The 25,225-nt window shown below is 34.4% G+C and overlaps 1 protein-coding gene across 1 annotated transcript; it reads right to left on the reverse strand.

Annotated features, from left to right (window-relative positions):
• Positions 1–467: 467 nt before the first annotated feature.
• On the reverse strand, positions 468–4,319 carry LOC120069594 (dicarboxylate transporter 2.1, chloroplastic). Its single transcript, XM_039021384.1, has 4 exons — positions 3,269–4,319; positions 1,786–2,099; positions 923–1,371; positions 468–811 (listed from the first exon to the last, which is right to left on the reverse strand). Exons 1-4 carry the CDS (start codon positions 4,121–4,123, stop codon positions 696–698), a joined length of 1,734 nt encoding a protein of 577 aa, XP_038877312.1. The 5' UTR covers positions 4,124–4,319; the 3' UTR covers positions 468–695.
• Positions 4,320–25,225: the final 20,906 nt, after the last annotated feature.

A 25,225-nucleotide genomic window follows, 5' to 3' on the forward strand; every position in this document is an offset into this window, starting at 1 on the left:
CTCAACTAAGTTAGTAAGCCAATACACCTCCTAAATCACTCTTTTCCAACTAGTGGTTTTGCCGATTCCACTTTCTTCGACTTCTTAAGATTTACTTCAATTTTTTCAGAAACTTTCGCATGGTGTCACTCTTAGTAACTTTCTCTACTCTGTTTTATGACTTCCGTTTACTTTTATGGGAATTATGATGAATGATCAAACATAATTTTTTTGCTTAATTGAATGTTATTAGTGTGAAATTACAAAATAAGGAAAAGATTCAATACTGAAAGTGAGGAAGGAAGATTATGAAGCTTCCAAAAATCAAATAAAAGGGAATGAGCAAAACGACTAGTAGAAGAAGAAAGTGATTTAAAAGTTATTTTGGAATACTTCCATATTTTAGACCATTTTAATTTTCTAAATAGTTTGTTTTTGAAAATTTAAACTTTCAATAACACAATACAGAAAAGATTCAGAAACTCAGGTTGGCTTCAACTTTCCACCAAATTATGGATCTCATTCACCATCAAATGCCCTTTGCACTATTTGAAATGGTTAGACAAGGCAAAATTTAATCTAAATCCTAACCAATGCCACCATCAGTAGAGAGAGAGAGAGGAGACATAAACAAATTGGCTATTGGACTCTCAGTGGTGCCCAAAGACAGGGCATGTACAATAAATAAAAGACTTCATGGATCCAAGATTTCATGTTCAATATAGACCCAGAATCTTCCACCAAATACTTCCAACCACAATCCAGATAACACCGTTTATGAGGGCCATCACGAAACCGATTTTGAATACGTCTGGTAGCTCAACGTAACCCGCTGTTGCAATGAACAGACAATCAAGTTAGTTGATGTCAGGATCAAAGGGATCATTGTCTGAATTCAATGAAAATGTTTGATGTTCCTAAGTTGGAAAATAGAAGGGCATACCTCCAAAGTATACAGCAGCTTGACCACTGCTGTAATGAGTCAGAGCACCGAAGAGATTTGTGTTGTAAGCCAAGGCCAGAGCTGCCAACACACCCGGTACCTTGGCAGCCAAGTGCATTGCAAGGAATGCCGAGTACAAAGCGCCAACATGACCGGTTTGGCTAGCGAAGAGGTAGTGAACGAAGAAGTAAGATGCCTGAAGAATAGCAAATGCTGCAGGCCAGCTGAGAGAAAGAGACTTCAGCAAACTGGCCACACAATTTGACATCCAGCCCACGAGACCAAGACTTGTCAATTGGCCAGCCATGCCCACCAGGACGGCAAACCAAGCTAATGTATCCCAAGCCGACTTCTCGGATAAGCAATCATCCCAGTTTAGGACTCCCAATGTAAGAAGTATTGATAAACCAATCATTGCAGCTACAACACTAGGTATTTTAAGGGCCTCTCTGAAAAAGCAAACAGAAAAAGCTTAGTTCCAAACCAGTGGGCGTAATCCATTTGACATTATGCTTTACAAAAGTAACACATGACAAGTAAGAAACACCTATAAACCTCCATTAGCAGTTGCTTCAACTGTCAACCACAGTCAAATTTTCAGATATAACTTTCTGCTTCTAATATTATGCTAATGCTTTAACCAACCTTGTCAGATCAGGAATCTCATGAGAAAATGGTTTCAAGAAGTAGACAAGGGGGCAGGGGACTGATGAAGCAACGAAAATACCATTTGACAAATGTAGATCAACGAGAAAGCATTTTATTATTTACACATTCTTCTCTAAACACATCATCAAATCACTTGAGCAAAGATATATATGATTAATCAAAAATATCAATTCATTGCAAGTAATACTACATACCCAGCAATCCATAACGAGACTGCAATAAGCATGGTACCGACCATGATCCATTCGTTTTTGGTGACAGGACCCATAGCCTCCAATTTTCTTGTAGCCATGGCAGGGGCCTCCGGTGTGTCTTTGGTTTCTGGAGGAAACAGCTTGTATAAGATTGCCGGAGTTACTAAGATACCGATGATTGCTGGAACAGAAGCAAACTTGGCCCAAGTAATCCAGGGGCTGGATATTTTTACACCAAGTTCCTCAGCCAATTTAAGGCACAACAAGTTTTGAGCAGCAGCAGTTAGGAAAAGGGCACTAGAGTTACCAGCACACTGTCACCACCAAATAACTAGTTACTGAGTGTATCACCAGACGCCATTATTAAAAACCTAAAACTTTCTCTATAGAAAATAAAATAAACCTAGTTATCAGCACACAGACTGCAAAACTGCTGGAGATCTCAAGTGTGGAAGCTTTTATCTATATGTTTCCTAGTTTGTCATATTAACTAATGTTTACAAACAGAATTCAATTATGCAAACTGATAATAATAGCAAATGTTCAACAAGAAGATGGTCATAGATGCAACCAGATAGCAGCCGCAAGTCATTTTTAATCAAAAGAATACGTAACTGAAATAATCAGAAGTCAAGCTACTGAAGGCTTCTGGATCTAGGCATGAAACGAACAAGAACGAGTGTTCTCTTTGAAGTTTTAACACAACCATATTTGACAATATTAAATTACATCCTATAATGCTCCTTTCTTTAATATTCATAGTCTACAAAATTACAGAATGAAATTATAAAATGAACAGAAGCTAAATATATTGATATGATTAGATAAATTGAAGCCATGAAACTTTCTTCTCATTCCTGATAGGGAGGCCAAAAAAATAGCCATTTACTACTTCCTTCAAAACATAAAGCTAAAAGTATAAACTTTACACAATTTCATCTATAATTACAATGAAGCATAATCAACAATTAAAATGTAGATTGTGATCAGATGAAAAGTTTAGTTAGAGAGGCTCCACTTGGCATCACTTCCTGGCAAGTTGCATAAATAAACTTCATAGAGAGAAGTTTTATGCCACGTTATTTTCCTCTTTTGATGAGAACTTTTAATGAATAAAATGAAAAGTACAAAACCAAAACTCCTAAAAAGGTTCACCCAATTGGTACTAATAACCAAAGAGAGCAGGAAAAAGGTTAGACCATGGTGAGGTGTATAAAGTGAGCCATCTCCCTGTTTACTCCCAAGTTTACATCCTCTAAAAATTAAGGGGCTACATTATCCCCACATTCAATTATACAAAATCCATAAACATAATGATAACAAAACACAGTGACTTGCAATTTTCAAAAGTTAAACAATCAGCAGGTAAAGATTTGACATGGTAAGGTCATTGGCAGGAGGGGGGGAAAATAAATACACAGAACAAGAAAGATAATGGAAAAGATAACCTAATGGCAGAGCATGAGAAAACATAGCAACAAACCTGGAACTGAGATTGAACAAGGTAAGCACCGATCTTTTTAGACGATGGGTGGTTCGGTTTACTATCAGCAGCAAGCGACAAAGACTTAATAATAGGCAAAAACACACCCCCGGCCCTCGCCGTAGTGCTCGGCATAGCAGGAGCAATCAAAGCCTCGCTAATCGTCAAACCATAAGACAAACCAAGTGTACTCTTCCCCAACCATTTAACAAAATACGTCGCAATTCGATCCCCCAACCCAGTTTTCACAAACCCACGAGCAAAAAAGAAGGAAATAACAATCAACCAAATCACCTCACTGGTGAAAGCATTAAAAGCAGCAGCGAACGTCAAAGTTTTAGTAACAACAGTAACAGTCAAGCCAAGGAACGCCCAAGCACCAACCGGCAAAGGACTCAAAACCAGTCCAGCAATAGTCGATAAAAAAATCGAGAGCAACTGCCACGCTTGAGCTGAAACCTCCGCTGGTTTCGGAACGGCAAATCGAACAATGAGGCCAATAGCAATGGAAATCAGAAAGGGGATTGGTTTAGCACCTTGTCGGGGAGGTGGGGTCGGCGGCAATGGCTGATTATCCGGCGACTGAGAGGCACTGGTTCGCATTGGAAAAGCTCGACGCAATTTGGGATGGAAGAGCGGATTGAAAAGGGAAGATCGAGAACTGAAAAGGGGAGATTGGGAGATTGGTGGGGTCGATTGAAATAGCGAAATTGAGCGAGAAAGATGAGGGGAAACAGGAAAGGAGAGGGAATGGGAAATGGGTTTAGAGCGATGGAGGAGAGAAGTTCGCGAAGTGGGAGAATGAGGGGAAAAGGAAGTGGTAGTGGAGACAGATTGGAGAGCAAAGCTTTCCATTATTATGAAAATCGGTGAGGAGAGAGAGGAGAGAGAGAGAAGGCAGTGGAAAGATGTATGAAAGAAAAGGACCAGAGGAAACGAAAGATCAGAGGGAACGGCAAAGCTTTTGGCTTTTGGGAGAGTATGAAGAGAAGCTGAAACGGAGCGGATTGAACGATGTCAGTTCAGTGGGCTTGGTGGTGATTGCTGTTCCTAATGCCTATGGCGGAGAGTGAAATTGGATGCCGCATTTTTTTTTTTCTTTTTTCACATACGGGAACCCACATCAACTATCATGCACTGCTCCTACGTGTCAATCTTTCATTACTGCACCTATTTTTCTCTTTTTTTTGGAATTTTTATTTCTCTATTTATTATATTACCAATTTTACATTTCATTTTTCCTTTTTTTATTTTTTATTTTTTTTATTGGAGGTTTCTTTTTCCATTTTTTAATTCAACCATTTAGAATATTAATGTATATCCGTACATTATTTAATAATAATGTAATTTAAGTAATTTTATTATTTGAAATTTCAGTAATTGTTATTAGGTGGAGAACATTTTTGGAATTTTGGACTTCAAGTGTAAGTGCGGAAATTTAATTATTGGTGTGAAATTATTCAAATTAAAAATTAATGGCAGGAATTAATTTTCTTTTGAAACGGAAATGAATTTAATAGTAAAACGAAAATGAATTAAATGTAATGAAATTTAATAGTAAAACGGAAAGGAATTAAATGTAATTATACTTATTTCTTTTTTTGTTTTAATATTATTATTATTATTATTGTTTTTTTTTTAAAAAATAAAACCACACCTTCCATCTGTTCGTTTTCTCCTTCCAATGAACAATGACAATGCCCACGATCTCCAACCAATGTCCTCTTACGCCGTAGCATACAACTTCAACGGCCACAACGCTTGCGACTTCTAGCAATTTTAAGCAGCATCTCGCATGATCAAAACACCCTAACAACAACGTTTTTCCCCTTTTTGACAATTGTTCGACAGTTCCCTATTCTATTTCGACATTAGATTTGAGTTACCCACTTCTTAATGGCTCCAAATTTCGAACAACAACCAACAAGGATTAAAGTTGTTTTGCATGTTTTTTTTATTCAAGGTTCCATTGGGCAAGGAAGAGGTTGAGCTTCTAGTTTCTAGAGTTTGCGATTAGAGGTAAGTAATCTTACTATTGGAACTGCCCACGGGCCAGGCATTAGATGTATGCTAGCATGATAAATGAATGTTATGGCAGGATGATAGCATGATAGACTGATAGTATAATATGATCAAAGTATGTTCTAGTACGAGATCTGAATTATTTATTTATGCACATAGACACTTGAATGCTAGCATGAGATGGTATGTGATTTCATATGGTTGTATTTAATCTGTTGACGTTGAGGATTGTAAGACTAGTTACAAGGATAATTTTGACTGTTCTGAGATTTAATAGACTGTTTAGAAAAGATATATGAGCATGTGATAATATGACTGAAGCACGTTAATGTATGAACATGATTTAGAATTTTATGAAATAAAAGAACGATTGGGCATGACCCTAAATTATGAGTTAAGCGACACCACTACGGAAATGTCTTAAGTTAGGTGAAAGTTGGCGCATTTTGTTGATGTGCTTATTGATGTGAATTATTATGAAAGTACGTAAGTTATATGATGTCTTATGAAATTTCAAATGTTTGTTTGTTACATGAGTTAGTGCGTGAAAGTGATGTACTAGAGTTGATCCATTAATGCTAGATTAATTACGTATGTTGAGGTTAACTAGCCTGACCTTGATTAGGAGATTTTAGAGAATTCATGATTAGGTGAATGTTATATGTAATATGAAGTTAGATGCAATCTATTTTCCTTTCCAGACTATGTGACTGCATGAAAGTGATGCACGTCCGAAGGCACTAGTACATGAAAGAGATGTACTAGGGCTGGTGTGTATGAAAGTGATACATACCTAAAGGGTACTGGAGTGTACGAAAGAGGTACATACTCAATGAGTTATGTGTATACAAAAGAGGTGTATGCCTAACCATGTGTACGAAAGAGGTACGCATCCCTACCTTTATAGAGAGGATCTAGGGTGTACGAAAGAGGTACATACTCAGTGGGTTATGTGTATACGAAAGAGGTGTATACATAACTAGATGTACGAAAGAGGTACATATTCAGTGGGTTATGTGTATACGAAAGAGGTGTATACATAACTAGATGTACGAAAGAGGTACATATTCAGTGGGTTATGTGTATACAAAAGAGGTGTATACGTAACCATATGTATGAAAGAGGTACACATTAAGTGGGTTATGTGTATACGAAAGAGGTGTATGCATAACCATGCGTATGTAAGAGATTGTATTTCCTTCGGGATTCACCAGAGGTTGCGGGTCCTACGGGACTTACTAGAGGTAGTGGACATACTTAACTACAATAGGATAGAAATAAGTTTTTCATGCATGTATGAGTCCTATGAGGACTAGAGCAGTTTATATGTTTCACTAGAGGTGGGTATCTAGAGAACATAGATGCCCAGCCTGACCACAGTGGGGTTACTTACTGAGTATTTTATACTCATTCTTTCTCATGTTGTTGTTTCAGGTAAGGGTAGAGATGCACCGACGATGGACAAGCGAAATTCGTGATCGAGCCACTAGGACTAGTTTTTACACTTCCGCATAATGAGATTTAGAGTTCTTTTCATGTTTATCTTAATTTTTAGTTTTGATGTTTAAAACTTACATTTAAGAATCGTTTTTCAGACTTATTTATTATCCTTTATGATTTATGGGTACCCTACTATTGATTTAGTATTTGAATTTAATAAAAGTCTTTTGAACTTACCTTATTTAATTAGCATTTATTTCACCATAACCGAGTGTCGTTTTGAGTTCCATGCATGCATGTATTTAGTAACGGCCTAACTTAAGTCCTAGGGAGTCGGGTCGTTACAATTAAAGTTCAAAATTTTAGTTCCAATGATATTGAAAGTTTAGGGTAGACGTGAGTGCTTTAGTGCAATTACAAACTATAAAGCACATTATGTGAGGTAAAGAATCCGTATCAAATATCGATACTCTTAAATGTTTTTCAAATACGTATTTGACACGCAATTTGACGTAGTTATTTTTATGCTTGCCTTTTTTTAAAGAAAAAAAGATAAGCAACTCATCTACTATTCCCAATTAAAAAAACTAAGCACTCTATTTAAAAAAACTCACTACTCCAGCCCAAAACTAAAAGAATCATCTAATATTTATCTTCACTTTGAGTACCTACAAAGTCTGCAAAATATAACCCACTTGCATATCTTCAATAATTCGACGAAGAAGTTCTTATTTATCTCCATACTTCTCCCTCTAACCTTCTTCTTGTTTGATCAACCTGAGTCTCTTTTCTATTGCATTCAACATCTCAGATGTTGCTTTTTGTATTGTATTTTATACAATTGTTATTAACTTATATGTTAAATTTATCTACATCCTGGATTTTTTTAAAGAAAAAATGTATCTTCAACGTATCAGTATCTTAGTTTTTTATAAATTAATTTATTCATATCCTATCGTATCTGTATCCCGTGTCTATATTTGTATCCGTATCTGCGCTTCTTAGATTCCATGTTTAGTTTATTAATTACAAGTTTAGGTTTTTATGTCTATAAACTTTCAAAAGTATCCAATAGATCCCTTATCTTCAATTTTATGATCAATAACCCATCCTTAATTTTCAAAAATCAATTTATCTATCTATCTATCTACGTATATCTTTGAAATTTATATCCAACGAATCTTAAGGTTCCAATTTTGTGTCATGTAAATCTTAATTCTGAAAGTTTGAATCAATTAGATACAAACTTCAAATTTTAATGACAAAATTTATAACTTAACCAAAATTTTATTTTTCCCTAAAATTTTAATGAGGAACTTACTACATGATTTAAGACCATAGGTTATAATATTTAAACTAACCTAAAGTAGGAAAATCAAACTCATTAATTAGGCCATAAGCATGTTACCCATTTTGTCGTTTTTTTTTTTAATTATTTTTTTGTCCACCTTACATTTGTTCATATTACATGTGATACATTCTCTCTTATATATATATATTTGCTAGATTTAAACTATGGAAGAGAAGTAATAAAGTATTTGGCACTAGTATCAAGGCTACTAATAGTAATAACATATACTCAAACATTCAGTCAAAAAAGAGTGAAAATCCATTGAATATAATAACATAATCTTCATTGAAAAATCCTGTGATTTTAAAGTAAAAATAGATAATATGATGTCATTATAAAGATTCTAACAGCTATCTCGTGATCATGATTTAACTTAACTGGATGAGTCTTGATCATCTCGACACTCGGAATAACACATTGGAAAAGGAAAAAGGGTAGGCCCAACCACAGTCCAAAATCTCAACAAAGTAGCAATGTTTTAAGTGGATAAAAAGTTCCCTAAATTATAAGTACTTGAAAGTAGAGTAGACACATGGGTGATCAAATGAGGGTTGGGTTTTCTTAGTGGTCCTTCATAATATTTACTTTTTAGGACGAGATCCTTGGAATTTGGAAATGTAAATCTCATTGTCTTAAAATATCGTGTGAGGTGGTGAACCAAAGTTTAAAATGAACGATATAATGTTGTAGAAATATGTAGAGTGTTGATCGACAAAATAGATAAGGATGTGTTCACATGACCTTCACGTGTTATTGACGGTGAATTTATATTTTAGGAAGAGGTCACATACAAAACAATTAGAATAACACAATGATGTGGTGCTTGCCACAAATACTATGATGCTTAAGTTAGTTTTCAATACAAGAGCGAGCAATTTAGAGAAGAAAATGAACTCATATGATATAGAATTGTTATGCTCTTTATATAATGGGGCTAAATCTAGGGTTTCTTCATCTATTTAGGAAAAAGATTCAACTTCCTTTATCCTTTTAGGAATAGGATTCTCGAGGATTGGATCAAGCCACGGGGGTGCCAGTAGGGGCCTATCGAGCATAAGCTCCAAATGACAAGGCTGGTTGGCCTCGATCTCGGTCTATGAGGTTAAGGCGGATATAGCATCCCAATTGCTTTGTCTTCTCTTCTTTGATATCCATCTAAAGGAAAGAGGCGAGTTGGACTCGGAGGTTGAAGGAGCCTAATTCGGTTGAGCGGTCCAATTGTTTTGCGCTCTCGTCTTATGCATCTATTAGGGGTGTTAAAAAAAAATCGAAGACCTGAAAAAATCGAACAAACCGACCTAACCCACATGGTTTGGATTGATTCTAAAAGAAAAATGGTTTGGTTTGAGATTTTTTTTAAAATGAATTCGAGCAGGTCGGTTCGGGTTTGCGGGTTCAGAGCGCAGGAAATCGATTGAACCGAACGGACCCAAATTTAAGTAGCCCAACCCATTTTTTTAGGGTTTCTTAAGTGACTTAAGTGATAATGCAGACGCTCGACACGTTGCCTTTAGGGATTCGTGTTGGAACACCCGTCTCCATCTTCTTCTCTTCACAGTCGTTCGTTCATCATGCTTCTTCCAATCTTTCGAGTTCCGTCGCTTCACATTCTTAATCTTCCATCTTCGTCTCTATTCTCGATCTTCCATCTTCATTACTTCCATCGTCTGATGTCTACTTCTTCACCATCGTCATCATGTTTCTTCACAGCCATTTCTTCACCATCGGTTCATTCTCCCTTGTCAACTTCACGTTGTAGTCAGTCAATCATGTCGGTTCATTCTCCACCGTCACCTCACCTTCACGTTACGTCGTTGCTTCACGTCATTTTTTTACCTTCACACCGTCACTGCCTCACTGGTTAGCCACCAAACTCTCTTTTTCTTTTTCTTTTTTTTTTTTAATATATTTATTTCTTAATGGTTCATGGTTCACCTATGCTCACTTTTTTTTCTTTATTTGTTAATATGATATATGGAAAACAATGAGTGGATCGACAATGAATTACCACTCATAAATATTCTAGATGCATGTTCTAAACCATTGGCAATGATAGTCATAGCAAGAGAAAAGCAACTAGGCCATCGTCTTCAGTGTGGAATCACTTTACAAAGATGAAAAAGTCTAATACCAAAGGTATAAGATAAAAATGTAACTATTGTGATAAAGATTACGCTTGTGACACTTCTTCATATGGAACTAGTACCTTATGGAAGCATTTAAGAAAACAATGCAAAAATTATCCAATTAGAGAGCAACCTAAAGGGCAAATCATATTAAAGTTTCAACCGAATGAAACTGATGTTAAAAGAGCTATCAATATGAATTTTTTATCTACTGTCTTTAGTCAACAAAGAGTTAGAAATGCATGTGCTAAGATGCTAGTATTGTTTGAGATACCATTTAGCTTTGTAGAGACAGAGGGGTTTAAAGAACTTTGTAATGCTACATGTCTTAAGTTTGATATTCCTTCAAGAATCACAATTCCTAGGGATATTTATCAAGTGTATGTGGATGAAAAAAATTGTGGAAATCAAATTTAATCAAAAGTGGTCAAAGAGTGAGCCTAACAATAGATACTTGGACTTCCTTACAGAACATTAATTACATGGTTCTTACAACACATTTTATTGATTTTGAATGGAATTTACAGAAAAGAATATTGAATTTTTATCAAGTGCCTAATCATAATGGAGAGACAATTGGTAAAGTAATTGAATGTTATTTGTTGGATTGGGGTATTGATAAAGTCTTTTCAATTACTGTTGATAATGCATCTTCAAATGATTCGACAATCTCATAATATGAAGAGAAAACTAAAGATTTTGAAGTCTCTTATTTTAGATAGTGAATTATTGCATATGAGATGTTATTTTCATATTATGAACTTGATTGTCAATGATAGATTGAAAGAATTGCATGATTTGATAGCTAGTGTGCGAAATGTTGTAAGATATGTTAGATATTCTCCTAAATGATTGAAATTTTTTTAGAATGTGTTGGATATGAAAAGATTGAATCTAAAGCCTTGTTTGTCTAGATATGTCTACAAGATGAAATTCAACATATTTGATGCTTGATCTGCTTTAAAATTTGAAAAGGCTTTTCAATGCTTAGAAGAAAAGGATGAAGATTTTATACATCACTTTACTGAAGATGAGAATGGAAAGAAAAAAAGGGCTACCGACCTTAGCCGATTAGAACCATGTTAGAACATTTGTCAAATTTTGTAAGATGTTCTATGATCTTACATTGAAGGCTAGTGGTTCAACTTTTGTCACTTCTAATACATTTTTTCATGAACTTTGTGGGATTCAATGACGTTTAATAGGTTGGAGCCAAAACGTAAATAGTGTGATATATACTATGGCTTCCAATATGAGAATGGAATTTGATAAGTATTGGGGATCCCTTGACAAAATGAACAAAGTGTTGTTTCTAGTTATTGTGCTTAATCCACGATGTAAGTTGGATTATGTGTCCTTTTGTTTCATAAGTATCTATAGGGATGAAGTTGCTAGAATAATGATTGATGAGATGAAAGTTAGTTTAATGAAATTGTATGAGTTTTATAAGACAAGTGATTCAAGTGGTCATGCTTTTAAACAACCATGTCATATAGTTGAAATAAGTGAAGATTGTGGCACCATGGAAATTGATTTATAGTTAGAATACAAACGAAGAAGAAAAGAGAAAATTTTGAATGAAATAAGAAATGATGTGGAGAGATATTTATAAAAACCTAAGGAGAATCTGGTCGAAAATTTTGATATTTTGAATTGGTGGAAATTAAATGCTCCAAAATACAAAGTTTTATCACAAGTTGCTCGAGATGTCTTAGTCGTACCAGTGTCATTTTAAATCAACATTTAGTATAGGAGCTGGAATACTCGACTCTTTTAGAAGTTCTTTACGTCCTAAGATATGGAGGCTTTAATATGTACACAAAATTGGCTACGTGCGAAGCTGATATTATTAGATCTTACTCCACAAACCGAAGAATTGGAAACTTGTGATTAAGTTTTATCAGGTATATAGTATTATCTTTTATATATTTACTCTATATTAATAGATTGAAATTATGATAACATTCTTATATAATTTAGTTTTTAAATCTTGTTTAGAGTTCAAGGAGCAAGTTTTATCAGGATCATGAATGGATTGTTCAAATCTATTGGTTGCTGTTAAAAAATTCAATGGATTGCTCTTTTTAGTGGATTTGTGGATACTACAGTTGTATTTATGGATTTTGAAGACTTTTGTAGACATTATAGTCTTACTTATGAATTTTGTAGACATTTGAAACATTGTTGTCTTTATTGTGAATTTTGTAGACATTATAGTCTTTCATTTAAATTTTGGAGACTTGTTTTGTTATCATAGATTTTGTATATTTTTATTGTGGAATCCTATGTGTTAGCATTTTTATTGATGAATCATATTTTAATTTGATTCCATGTATGTTTCTTTTATTTCAATGAATATTATATAGTTGATTCATACCTTTGAATATTATTATGGTATTTAACATTTTCCATATGAGATCATGAGTGGAGAACTAAGATCCTCTCAAGCTTTTTTAAAGAGAATCGATGAAACTGAACCAACCCAATCCATTTTTAATGAGTTGGTTTGGTTTGGTTTCATAATTTAATAAGAGTTAGTTTTGATTAGAAAAATACATAAAATGAAGTAGAGGGTTGGGCCTAAAATATCCCTAAACCCAACTCATGAACACCTTGATGGTGTTGACATTCAATATGCGGAAGTAATTAGGATCTTAAATACTCTAATTTCATCAATTTAAGCAAACAAGCAAGCATGTTCTTTAAGAGAAATAGGGTTTCAGAAGATTTACCTTTGAAGAACTCTTCAAATCTTCAAAAACCAACTCGAATCTTCACTTCAAATACTTGTAGACCACCACTTGATCTTCCCTACTATTCTCTACAACCTTAAATTAGGTGGTGGAATCCAAAAAGAGAAGAAGATAGAAGAGAATTTTGGAGGAATTTCGTGTTTTGGGTGCTAAACTAAAGAGAACTCCTTTCTCTTTTTCAATTTTTTTAGTTGCATCATCCTGATTTCTTAGCCAAATCCATCTTTTGATCAACATTTACATGCAAATCAAACACCCTAGGAGATGACACCAAAACAAAACAGTTTAAGTGTGGGATAAACCCACTTTAGGATTGTATTATTTTCATTTTTATTTAAATTGATTTTTAAACAACATTAATTTCCAATTGAAACCAAATTTCAATTTTATAATGAAAAAAATATTAATTCAATAATTAATATTAAATAAAAATCCATTAATTTTAAAATTAATTCAATAATAATTTTAAATCAATTCTTAATAATTAATTAAACAATTTTAATTAATTAAATTAATTTAATATCAAATATTAAATTAATTAAACACCAATTCCTCAAACATGAATCTCTATTCATGCAATTAATATTTAAATCATATTTAAATATTTTTCAATTCTCCAATTTCGTTTAATTCGATAATTAAATGTATAATCATATCGTATATAATTACTGATTCACTTAATTCAAAATTGAACGTTTCAAATTCTCTTATCACGTTATTCTAAGGTTTAGTCCGTTTTGAGCTGGTAGGGGACCTAATGGACCTACAGATCATGAGCTCCAATGATCTGAGACTAATTGGCTAAACTCTTTAAATTGAATTAATCAACATTCGTTAACTAACGGGTCACTCCACTAAAGCCCAGTAGTTGCACTCCCCTCACTGTAGATATATTTTTGTCCACTTACCCTTCACAGGTTGTTCGTAACAATGATTGGGTCAAAAGCTGTTTTACTCCCGAGATTACATCTTGCTCTTTAAGTCCCACTGATCCTCTAATGAACAATTGGTTTGTGATCCAATCACCAAATTGAGTCCCTCTCAGGCCAATGAGAAGGTGGGGCCACTTGTTCAAGACCTAGAGTCAGCACTTAAGGGAACAACCTCTCCATTATCCCTAAAAGCGAATAGGAGTGAATTTCGTCTTGCACTCTATGTCTCTAACTATCTACCCGATCTTACCTCTGAAATGGGAGGCTTATTGAGCCAACTTTGTTGAGCCAACCCTCACCCATGAAAATCTAAAGATAATCCCAAATAAGGTCAAGTTACTTAGATCATCACTTTGAAATAGTCAGTCTTATACAATAAACAATATTAAAAAGTAAGAGTGACTTATTTTTTGGTCTGGTCTTATACAAACTCTTTGCATATGACGCCTCTACTTGCATGTCTCCATATGAATGATTCAGGATCACATCGTTTATACTAAATACAAAGTGGACCACATCCAATAGTGTCCTCAAAATAAGGTACCTAACCTTATTCATATACTATAGACCATTTTGGCTATCTACTTGAACTTGATCTACTTTATTGGAAATAGAATATGTTTAATTTTACAAACTGTGAGTTTTAAGACATACAACCCAACAAACTTCCACTTAGTCTAAAACTCCAGTGGTTTTATATGTATACAAATATATATAATGTTGAGTATGAGAGAATAAATACAATAAACTAGGGCATCAAATACCCATTAATTCTCCAACTTGTCCTAGATTTATTAATCTCATAGTCCTAGTCATACTAGGTGACCCTCAAATACTTTAGCCGAGAGGGCCTTTGCAAAAGGATCAGCTAAATTGTCTTTTGAGGCTATCTGCGTGACGATCACGTCTCCTTGGTATATTATCTCCTTGATGAGATGGCATTTATGCTCGATGTGCTTTCCGCGCTTATGGCTTCTTGGTTATCTAGAATTTGCAACTACTCCACTATTATCACAATAGAGGGTGATTGGTAGATGCATATTTGGAACCACTTCCAAATGATCAAGAACTTTCTAAGCCATACTGCTTCCTTGGCTGTTTCACATGCAGCTACATACTCTGCTTCCATGGTGAAGTCAGCAATATAACTTTGCTTTATACTTCTCCATAATATAGCTTCTCCATTCAGAGTGAATATTGATCTCGAAGTTGATTTCCTAAAACCTACATCGATCTGAAAATCAGAATTAGTATATCCTGTAAGGTTCAGATCCTTAGCACCATACACGAGCATATAGTCCCTCATTCTTCGAAGATACTTGAAGATGTTCTTAATAGCAGTCCAATGATCATATTGAGAATTGGACTGATATGTACTAACTATTCCAGCTGCATAGCATATGTCGGAACGTGTACACAACATGACATACATCAAACTTCCAACTGCTGATACATATGGGATTCATTTCGTAACCTCAACCTCTTGAGGTATCTTAGGACATTATTCCTTAGACAAATGAATTTCATGCCTGAAAGGTAATATATCTCTCTTGGAATTTTTCATTTTATACCTAGACAATATCTTGTCTATATAAGATGTCTGAGATAATGCTAGCATTCTGTTCTTACGATTCCAAACTATTTGGATCCCAAGAACATACTATGCATTTCCCAAATCCTTTATTTAGAATTGTGATGCCAGCCATCTCTTAATGTCAGCTAGAAATTCTACTTCATTTCCAATTAGTATAATATCATCAAAATATAAAACCAGAAAAGCTACAGTCCTATTGACAATCTTCTTGTAGACACAAGGTTTGTCAACGTTCTGCTCAAAGCCATAATATTTGATCGTAGTGTCAAATCTCATATTCCAGGATTAAGATGCTTGTTTCAACCCATAAATGTTTCTTTTAAGCTTGCAAATCTTTTGCTCTTGACCCTGTTTTATAAACCTCTTTGGTTGAGACATATAGATACTCTCTTCACGATAGCCATTTTGAAAGCTGTTTTGACATCCATTTATCATATTTCATAATCATAAAAAGCAGCAATGAATAAAAGTATTCTAATAGACTTGATCATAGCGACTAGAGAGAAAGTTTCTTCATAATTCATCCCATCTCCTTGGGTAAACTCTTTTACCACGAGTCTAGCTTTGTAGGTCCGAACCTTACCAGCTTGGTCTCGTTTTCTCTTGTAGGTCTATTTGCAACCAATAGGTTTTACTCCTTTTGGTTGATCTGCAAGTTCCCATACTAAATTAAAGTACATAGACTCCATTTCGAGGTCTATGGCTTTTATCCATTGATCTCTATCCATATCTTCCATTTCCTGTTTAAAGGTTAATGGATCCTCTAAGCCATCCTTAGGTATGATGACCTGAGATTCTGTCAAACCCATGTAATGGTCAAGCTGTTGTACAATCCTCCCATTACGTCGATGCACTCTCAACTCTCAAGAAGGATGTGAAGTACCAATTTCATCAACAACTTTTGTTGAAGAACCAACTCGATCAACGACCTTTGTTAATTTGTCTGTAACTTCTATGAACATTTCACTTAATACTAGCTTATTTCAAGGTTGATGATTTTTAATATGGTCTTCCTCTAAAGATGTTACATTTGTCGATACAAATACTTTGTCATCTTGAGGATCATAAAATAGACCATCTTTTGTCTCTTTGGGGTATTTTACAAATAGGCATACTTTTGAACGTCGTTCCAATTTCTTTGGGTTTTGCACTAACACATGTGTTGGGTATCCCCAAATCCTAAAGTGACATAGACTACCTTTACGTCCTCTCCATAACTTGTAAGGTGTTTCTGAAACACTTTTCGAGGGAAACATGTTTAAAATCACTACAGGAAAAACCACCTTTCTTGACATGTGCAATTTTAAATACTTGATGTTTTTATGAAAAAATGTCAAGAAATAGGTGATTTTAAAGAAAAATGTCAAGAATTGTTTTAAAAAAGCGAAGGTTTCCGGAAAATATTGTACTTGACGTTTTAAAAATGTCAAGTTCAATTAATGGTTTCTTTATGTTTTTAAAACGTCAAGAATATTAGAATATACATGGTAGCATTGCAACGCTGAAAAGTAGTATTGCAACGCTATGGATTTTGACGAAAAAATGAAAAACGCGTGCGCCTCACGCAAACAGCGTTACAATGCTCTCAATAGCATTGCAACGCTATGAGTTTTGACGGAAAAATAGCACTCCTTGCAAATAGAGTTGCAACGCTATAAGACAGATTTAAAAGAAATTTTCCAGCCGAACTGCTCGTTTTCTTTCATCTCCTCGCAAAATTTCTGCAATTCTTTTTAGTTTTTCACTTCCCTTTGATGCATCTTTGTTATTCCATCAACCTTGAAGAGATTCTTCATTGAGGTAAGTAAATTTAGTTTAGCTTAGGTTTAATTCTTGATTTTCTTGGTTTGAGGCATGAACTTTCAAAGTCAGAGCTTGATTGTTTTGGTTTGAGGCTTGAACTTTCAAAGTTAGGGCTTAATCCCTCGTGCATATTTTTGAATCTCATAATAAATTCTTCTTTCATATTGTTCTTGGTTTGAGGCATGAACTTTCAAGTTAGGGCTTGATTTTATTTCATCAATCTTGAAGAGATTCTTCATTGAGGTAAGTAGATTTAGTTTAGATTAGGTTTAATTCTTGATTTTCTTGGTTTGAGGCATGAATTTTCAAAGTTAAGGCTTGATTTTCTTGGTTTGAGGCTTGAACTTTCAAAGTTAGGGCTTAATCTCTCATGTATATTCTTGAATCTACATGTGATATTATAACTTTCAAAGTTATTGACATTGTATTATAGTGCATGTGGCAGGACATGCTGATTTGGCTGAGAAATTTGATTTGAAGACACTATGTGCTATTGGTATGTTGCATTTCTTCCATTTTTCATTACCTCTAGTCATACATTTTGTCTAGAAAGTCACACATTTAAATATGACTTGATTACCATTTCAAAAATTGATTACCTTATTGGTTTAAATGCAACTTTGGCTGAGGATCTCTCTAAAATTAAATGGAGCAAGAGAAAAAGGAATAAAAAAGAAGGTAAAATGGAGATTTTTTGCTTGCATATTTTTAAATTATTATTTTGATCTTTCTTGCTTTATTTGAAATCATTTGCATTTTCCCTTTTGTATTGTAGTTGAGTGGCAGCGACTTGCAAGTATAGTTATTTTTAAATTTTTTTTAATAGAGATAAACTTCTTCCTATGCCGAAAGTCATTCTTTTTGTGGTAACTTGTTACATAGTTACATTTATGTTGGACATATTTGTTTGAAGCACTGTGTCTACAAGATTTGTAGGATATCTTACATTGATCTTGATGTATGGACCAAAGTTGGGGATATTTGTTTGAAACATTGTGTTTGTTTCATTTGTAGGATATTTTATATGAAGTGGTTCTTTATTGACGTCAAGGTGCTGCTATGAGAAAAGTTTTAGCTTCATAAAAAGTAATTTGTGGATGTTTGAGCTGTTGGACTTTATTTTATTATATCTAGTCATTTTTCCTTCAAGAGGTATGATCTAAAATTATAATGCAGCTATCTTGTCCTGAGTTATATACATTTGACAAGTTTCATAGTTAGGTACCATAATACAATGTCAAAGGTAGTTTTGGATTGGTACATGTGATAGTTATTATGTGGGTGGATTAATAGTTTTGATAGAAATATTGGAAATTTATTTTTTAAAACTATTTATATTTGGTTGACTGTAAGAATTATGTTCCTTATATTGTTTTGGAAGTGCCCATATGGGTTTGTCCATATTCTTCTAATTAACTTACAAAATCCTTCAAAGAGTTGTAAAGTTTTATAGGACTTTGTAGGTTGTAGTGCTTAAGTTTAGTAATTTTAAGTTGTTTCAATCTATATGTTGTAGTTATGGTATATTATTTCATTGATGTAGGTGCTCAAAGCGATGAGTTCAAGGTGGGCTATGTTATTCTTATGGAGGCAGGAGCATAGTGAGCGAGATTTGGCTAGGATTACTTCATACGGGATTGATAGATGTAATTTTTTTCTAATTTTTCTTAGAGGGGATGGGATTGTTGATTGTACCATAGGAAATGTATTCATATGGGAGTTGATAGTTGTTATACTTTTGAAATTATTCATATGGGGTTGACTATGATGTTGGAATCATTCATATGGGATTTTCCATATTCTTTTAACCTAGAAATACTTTATGAAGTTGTAATATTGACAATGCTAAAAAAATGAAGTTTTTATAAAGAGATATTGGTGGAAATTTAGTTGATATATAACATTGAAAATGCGTGTATTTTTTATGTGATTGGTGAATATGTCATATATATACCAAATATGGTTATTGAATCAAAATACAGGAGCAATTATAGGTAAAAACGTCAACATTACAGATTTTACTAAAAAAATCACAAGCAAATTTCTTGATGTTTTTTCCTCGTCTAGATTATAGATATTCTTGATATGTTTAATAGATCAAGAACTCCCATATTCTTGACATTTCTAACATGTCAAGTAGGATATATCTTGACGTTTTTCATTGTCAAGTTACAAAATTTGATGTTTTTTCCTTGTCAAGAACGCTCCTATTCTTGACATTTCAAACATATACAATGGCAGTGTTTCTTGACGCTTCTTAAATATCAAGTGTCACTTTTCTTGACGTTTTTAAAATGTAAAAAAAATCGAGATTCTTGACACTGGCTTCCTTGACTTTTTTAAAACGTCAATAAAAGTGATTCTTGACATTTAAAAAGCGTCAAGAAATACAATTTTTGTAGAAGTGAATATACACAAAGTCTCTACTGCAGGTCCCCGAAAAGAGTTAGGCAACTGAGCATAACTCTTCTAACTCATCATGGAACAGACCATGTCTAAAGGGTTCTATTTCTTCTTTCTGCCACCCCAATCTGTTGAGGTGTACCGAGTGCTGTGAGTTGGGACCGAATTCCATGTTTTATCAAATAGTCCTAGAATCTTAAGTCCATATACTCACCACCTTGATCTAATCGAAGTGTTTTAATCTTTTTACCTAATTGGTTCTCAACCTTTGCCTTATATTCCTTGAACTTTTTAAGGGTTTCAGACTTATGATGCATTAGGTAAATGTAGCCATATCTAGAATAATCATCAATAAAGCTGATGAAATATCCAAAACCTCCTCGTACCTTAACATTCATGGGACCATAGAGGTCTAAATGTACGAGCTCTAAGAGTTTTTTGGCTCTAAGACCTTTTCATGTAAAAGATCTTTTGGTCATTTTACCTTCAAGATAAGATTCACATGGTGGAAGAGGTCTTCTAATTGATTTAGGAGTCCACTCTTAACCATTCTCTCAATCTTATTGAGATTAATGTGGCCAAGTCTTAAGTGCCAAAGATAGGCATTAGGAGAAATTTTGAGTTTCAACTGTTTTAAACATTTCTATATTCAAAAAATTTTTTACCTTAGTTGATTTTAACACATATAAGTTACTTTCCAGTTTTGTAGAACATATTTTATTACCTTTTGAAATAATGAACACTTCATTATCTTAAAAAAAGACTTTATATTTTTATTCTCTAAAACATGAGTTAGATATTAAATTCCTCCTTATGGAAGGAATGAAATAAATATTTTCAAGTAAAATGAATCTATCTTTAATAAATAACTTCATATCTCCCACTACTTTAGCTGAGACAATCTCCTCAATCCCTACCTTAAAGGTTGTTTCTCCTTCTGTAAGCTGCCTCCAGGAACTAGTTCCATGAGCAAAAGTGTAAATATGATTAGTGACACCTGAATCTAATATCTAGATTAATTTATCACTTTCCACTAAACATGTATGACATGCATGACATGCATGTTTACTTTTTGTGGTTTCTTAGTTTCCTCATGTATGACATGCATGTTTACTTTTTCTAACATATCCAGAACATGTTCATTAACAAAGGTTAATCCTTTATGTCATCATTATAAACTTCTTCGAGAATATCGTTCCTGACAAATTGTCCAAACAATGTCTGTAACGAATTCATGATTTCTTTAGCAGAAACCATGTCCTTGAATTTCTTAGCTAGTATTAGAAGAAACCATGTTCTTGAATTTCTTAGCTAGTATATCGAATATATTTGCTAAGATATGGATTCGAGCCTTTTCATTTGCCTTAATCCATATGTCATATGCATTCCAAACTCTTTGGTTTGTAGATGAGCTAGGAGATGGAGGACATTTCTTTGTTAAAACAAATTTTAAATCACCATCTGCTAGTATGACATTTATATTTGATGTTGAAAGATTATGACCGTTAAACTTGTTGGAAGCGAGTAATTTAGAAGAATTGGACATGCTGAAAACATAAACAAAATCTAATCAATAAATTATTTTTATATCCAATAAGATTTTAGCAGAAGTAATAATGTACCCAAAATTCATTATTTATTTGCAACGATACTTTATTGAGTCAGAATAGGTACTACCGAAGGGCAGTCAAATACTCCTTCAATGAAGCAAGACATTCTTGATTAAATATTAACTCTAGAATAACTCTTATTCCTATAGTCATTTAGTTACCTCTTTTGGTCAAGAACTTACTAACTTTTAGTAACTTTTGTAAGTGTAACTCTCCATTTTCAGATCTCAGAGGTCAGTCCCAACAATGCTACCGAATTAGAAAGTCAAGGTTGGGAATGGACCTAAGAGATCCTATCAATTTCTAGAGTTTGAGTTGTTCCGAATCCCATGTTACAACCCTCCGAGGGGATAGCCACCATAAAATGACTAGCTTATGTCGCCTAAAAACGACAAGCAAGTGCAACATAGGAATTTCATAGTCCAAACTAATGGAAGAGACCGTACGATACATTGACACACATTCTTCATCCACTTACTATGAACTACTTCCCCTATTCACCTTGCTAATGACCCATGCAAACACTTTCTAAATGGAGGTCACTCCCAAAGTGACACGAAGCCGAGGATAAATCTCACGGTGTGAATTCTTAGGGAGTGAGAGTTAAGAACAATATATCATATATGTTATTAATCTCCTGCTGAAGTGTTCTATTTGTTTTGAGTAAATATTTACTTAGGTATATTCCGACTAATAAACAACCTAAGTCTAGGTGATTTTCCAAGTATAACGTCTATACTTGGATTTAACCTATGTGTCTAGGTGATAAACCAATTTAAAACCTCACACCACTCATACATGCTCATAAAATCGAGTTAACAACGCTCAAGAATTGGCTAAAATCCCAGGTAGCAGGTGTTCCATAAACTGTCAACTTAAGTACCTCTAGCCTTAGATAGGATTTTGGCCCGTGTGAGTTTGTAACCAAAGTTTTACAAAATAACGACATATTTTAACTATTAAAACAAGTTGTTATTTATTAACCCTAGGTGAGCATGCATCTCATCTTTGTTATGGATTTTAAATGTCTAATCCATTTTTATAACACTTTATAAAATATAGACATGCTATACATCCATAACATACATCAAACATTTCAACATTTAATATAACTATTTATATTAAAAGCATGAAACCCTAACACATGCATATTATATATTATAACCATTATAACATACTTTCAATGCATGTTACATGCTTTATATGGTGGGATTTTAAATCTACATGACATACTACATATAGATATAATAATAGATAAAAACAGGCTCTAAAAGCCTCTAGACTTCACAAGTTAACCAAATTGAACCTGAACCACCCGAACCGGACCTCCAGGACTCCAAAAAGAGCCCAATCAGTCAAATCTGTGCTGAATCGAACCTTTTTTACCCAAACTGGCCGAACCGATTCTGTTGAACCGCCCGGACTGCTGGTTGGCATGCGCGTGCATTCTGGGCTGGGATGAATAGTGTTGCAACACTTCATCTTAGCGTTGCAACGCCAAGGGAATTTGCTTCATCTGGGCTATTTGAAGAACAACATTGTAATGCTCCAAAGACAAGATTGCAACACTGTAAGGCAAAAGCTTCACCTTTGTGTTTCTGCTGCTGAGCTTGCTTTGAAACTTCTTCAATTACAACCTAATTGCAACTCTATTGACTCTAACAAATTTACAGACTCTTAATCACACATTAATACCTAGAAACAAAGAGTCAATTACAACATTTATCATTGAATTGAAGAGAAATCTAATGCCAAAATTGAAATTATCCATATCAGCACCCATTTTCATACAATCTATGAAAATTACCCACCAAACTAAAGTTAACACGAATTGAGTGCTTAATCATGCTCTGATACCAATTGATGATGTTGATATTCAACATGCAAAATTTATTAGGATTTTAAGCACTCTAATTCCATCAATTTAAGCAAACAAGCAAACATGTTCATCAAGAGAAATGAGGTTTCAGAAGATTTACCTTTGAAGAACTCTTCAAATCTTTGAAAACCAGCTCAAATCTTCACTCAAAATACTTGTAGACCACCACTTGATCTTTCCTACTTTTCTCTAAGACCTTAAATTGGTGGTGAAACCCAAAAAGGGAAGGAGATAGAAGAGAATTTTGGAGGAATTATGTGTTTTGGGTGCCAAACTAAAGAGAACTCTTTTTTTCTTTTTCAATTTTTTTTTAGTTGCATCATCCTAATTTCTCAACCAAATCCACCTTTTGATCAACATCTACATGAAAATCAAACACCCTAGAAGATGACACCAAAACAAATACAATTTGAGTGGAATTATATGGCGTCATTGAAGGAACTCTTGTACAAGAGTACCTATGAGCGGAAGCGGATCTTTCCAATTCATTGTGACAGAATTTCCACATATACATTCAGATAAACAGATATGCATTCATAACGCTAAATTACTAGCATGCTTAAAAGGAAAAGGAACAAGAAGCTGAGAGAACATACCAGTTGAAGACTTTCTTCAAGTGAAATCTCACTCTCTCCGCAAACGAACTCCTCTCGCTAGAACGTCAGAAAATCATTCAGCAACTCTCCTCTCGTCTACCTCAAACGGCTTAGCACGAACACCAGGAAGTGGGGACAACACCACCACTTGGAGCCCTCAGCATTCTCGGAGTGAGAATCCAAAGGGTGGGCTTTGATAGAATTGGTAGAGGTGAGGAGGAAAGGCTATCGTGTACTACAATCAAGCAAGTGGGAGAAAGGAAAGACTATCGTATAGTTTGGTGCTTGATCGTTTAGTGTGCGATACACGATCGTGTAGTAAAAGCTAAGTGATCATCTATACGATAGTTTAGTTACGCTCAGGCGCTAAGCAATTGTCTATGAAAAGGCAAGTGATCGTTTAGAGAATGCGTGTGCAGATGTGCGATCGTTTAGTAAGCTAGCGCTGTCATATAGGCACTGCAAACACTAAGCGATGGAATACTTAACACACCGTGAGAAATTATGTGTGTCTCTTGCAAAATGAAAACGATTTTCATTTTATCATTCAGTTACAAAACCGAATTGAAAATCCCACTAACACATGATTTCAGAGAAAACAGTGGGCAATTATCTCATAACCATCCAATTAATAAATTAATAAATATAATCATATTATATTCATAACCTATAGTTTGATATCATATATCAAACATAGTGTCTTCTCCTCTACTTGATATAAATCATATTTATATCCAATTTTCCCCAAATTAATGTATCTCATACATTTAGTCAATCATATCATATATAATTAACCAGTTCAATTATATCATATATAATCGAACTACCTCTTGTCAATTTGAACATTCAAACTGACCCAAAAACTGATTCTCAACTTGTATCCAAGCTATCAAGGGGACCTTATGAACTTATGGCTTGAAGCTCCAAAGACCGACAATTGAACTCTTCCTACCAAAGATATATTTCTGTGTCCATTGGATATAACCAATCATGAGTACGATAACCCTTCACAGATACTCATAAGTACAGCTGGGCCAATTTACCATTTTGCCCCTGTAGTTACATCTCACTTCTTAAGAACCACTGATTCCTCTAATGAACAATACAACATAGTCTAGCTATGTGTGAACACCTCTCGAGCCATGAGAAGGTGTGTGACACCACATCATTCAAGCCCGGGATTAGCCCTTAAGAGAGCAATCTATCTACTTACTCCTGCTTTAGGGAAGGAGTGAATTCCATCTTGTGTAGCTGAGTTCCCAACTCCCAAATCAAACGAATCCCCAAAGTGGTAGGTTTGAGTCGGCGACCTGGTCACTCACACCTATGCAAATCAAAGGACCGCCTTCAATNAACTCCCAAATCAAACGAATCCCCAAAGTGGTAGGTTTGAGTCGGCGACCTGGTCACTCACACCTATGCAAATCAAAGGACCGCCTTCAATGGCA

The sequence above is a fragment of the Benincasa hispida genome, unplaced genomic scaffold (assembly GCF_009727055.1).
Source record: "Benincasa hispida cultivar B227 unplaced genomic scaffold, ASM972705v1 Contig50_2, whole genome shotgun sequence".
Classification (NCBI taxonomy): Eukaryota; Viridiplantae; Streptophyta; class Magnoliopsida; order Cucurbitales; family Cucurbitaceae; genus Benincasa; species Benincasa hispida.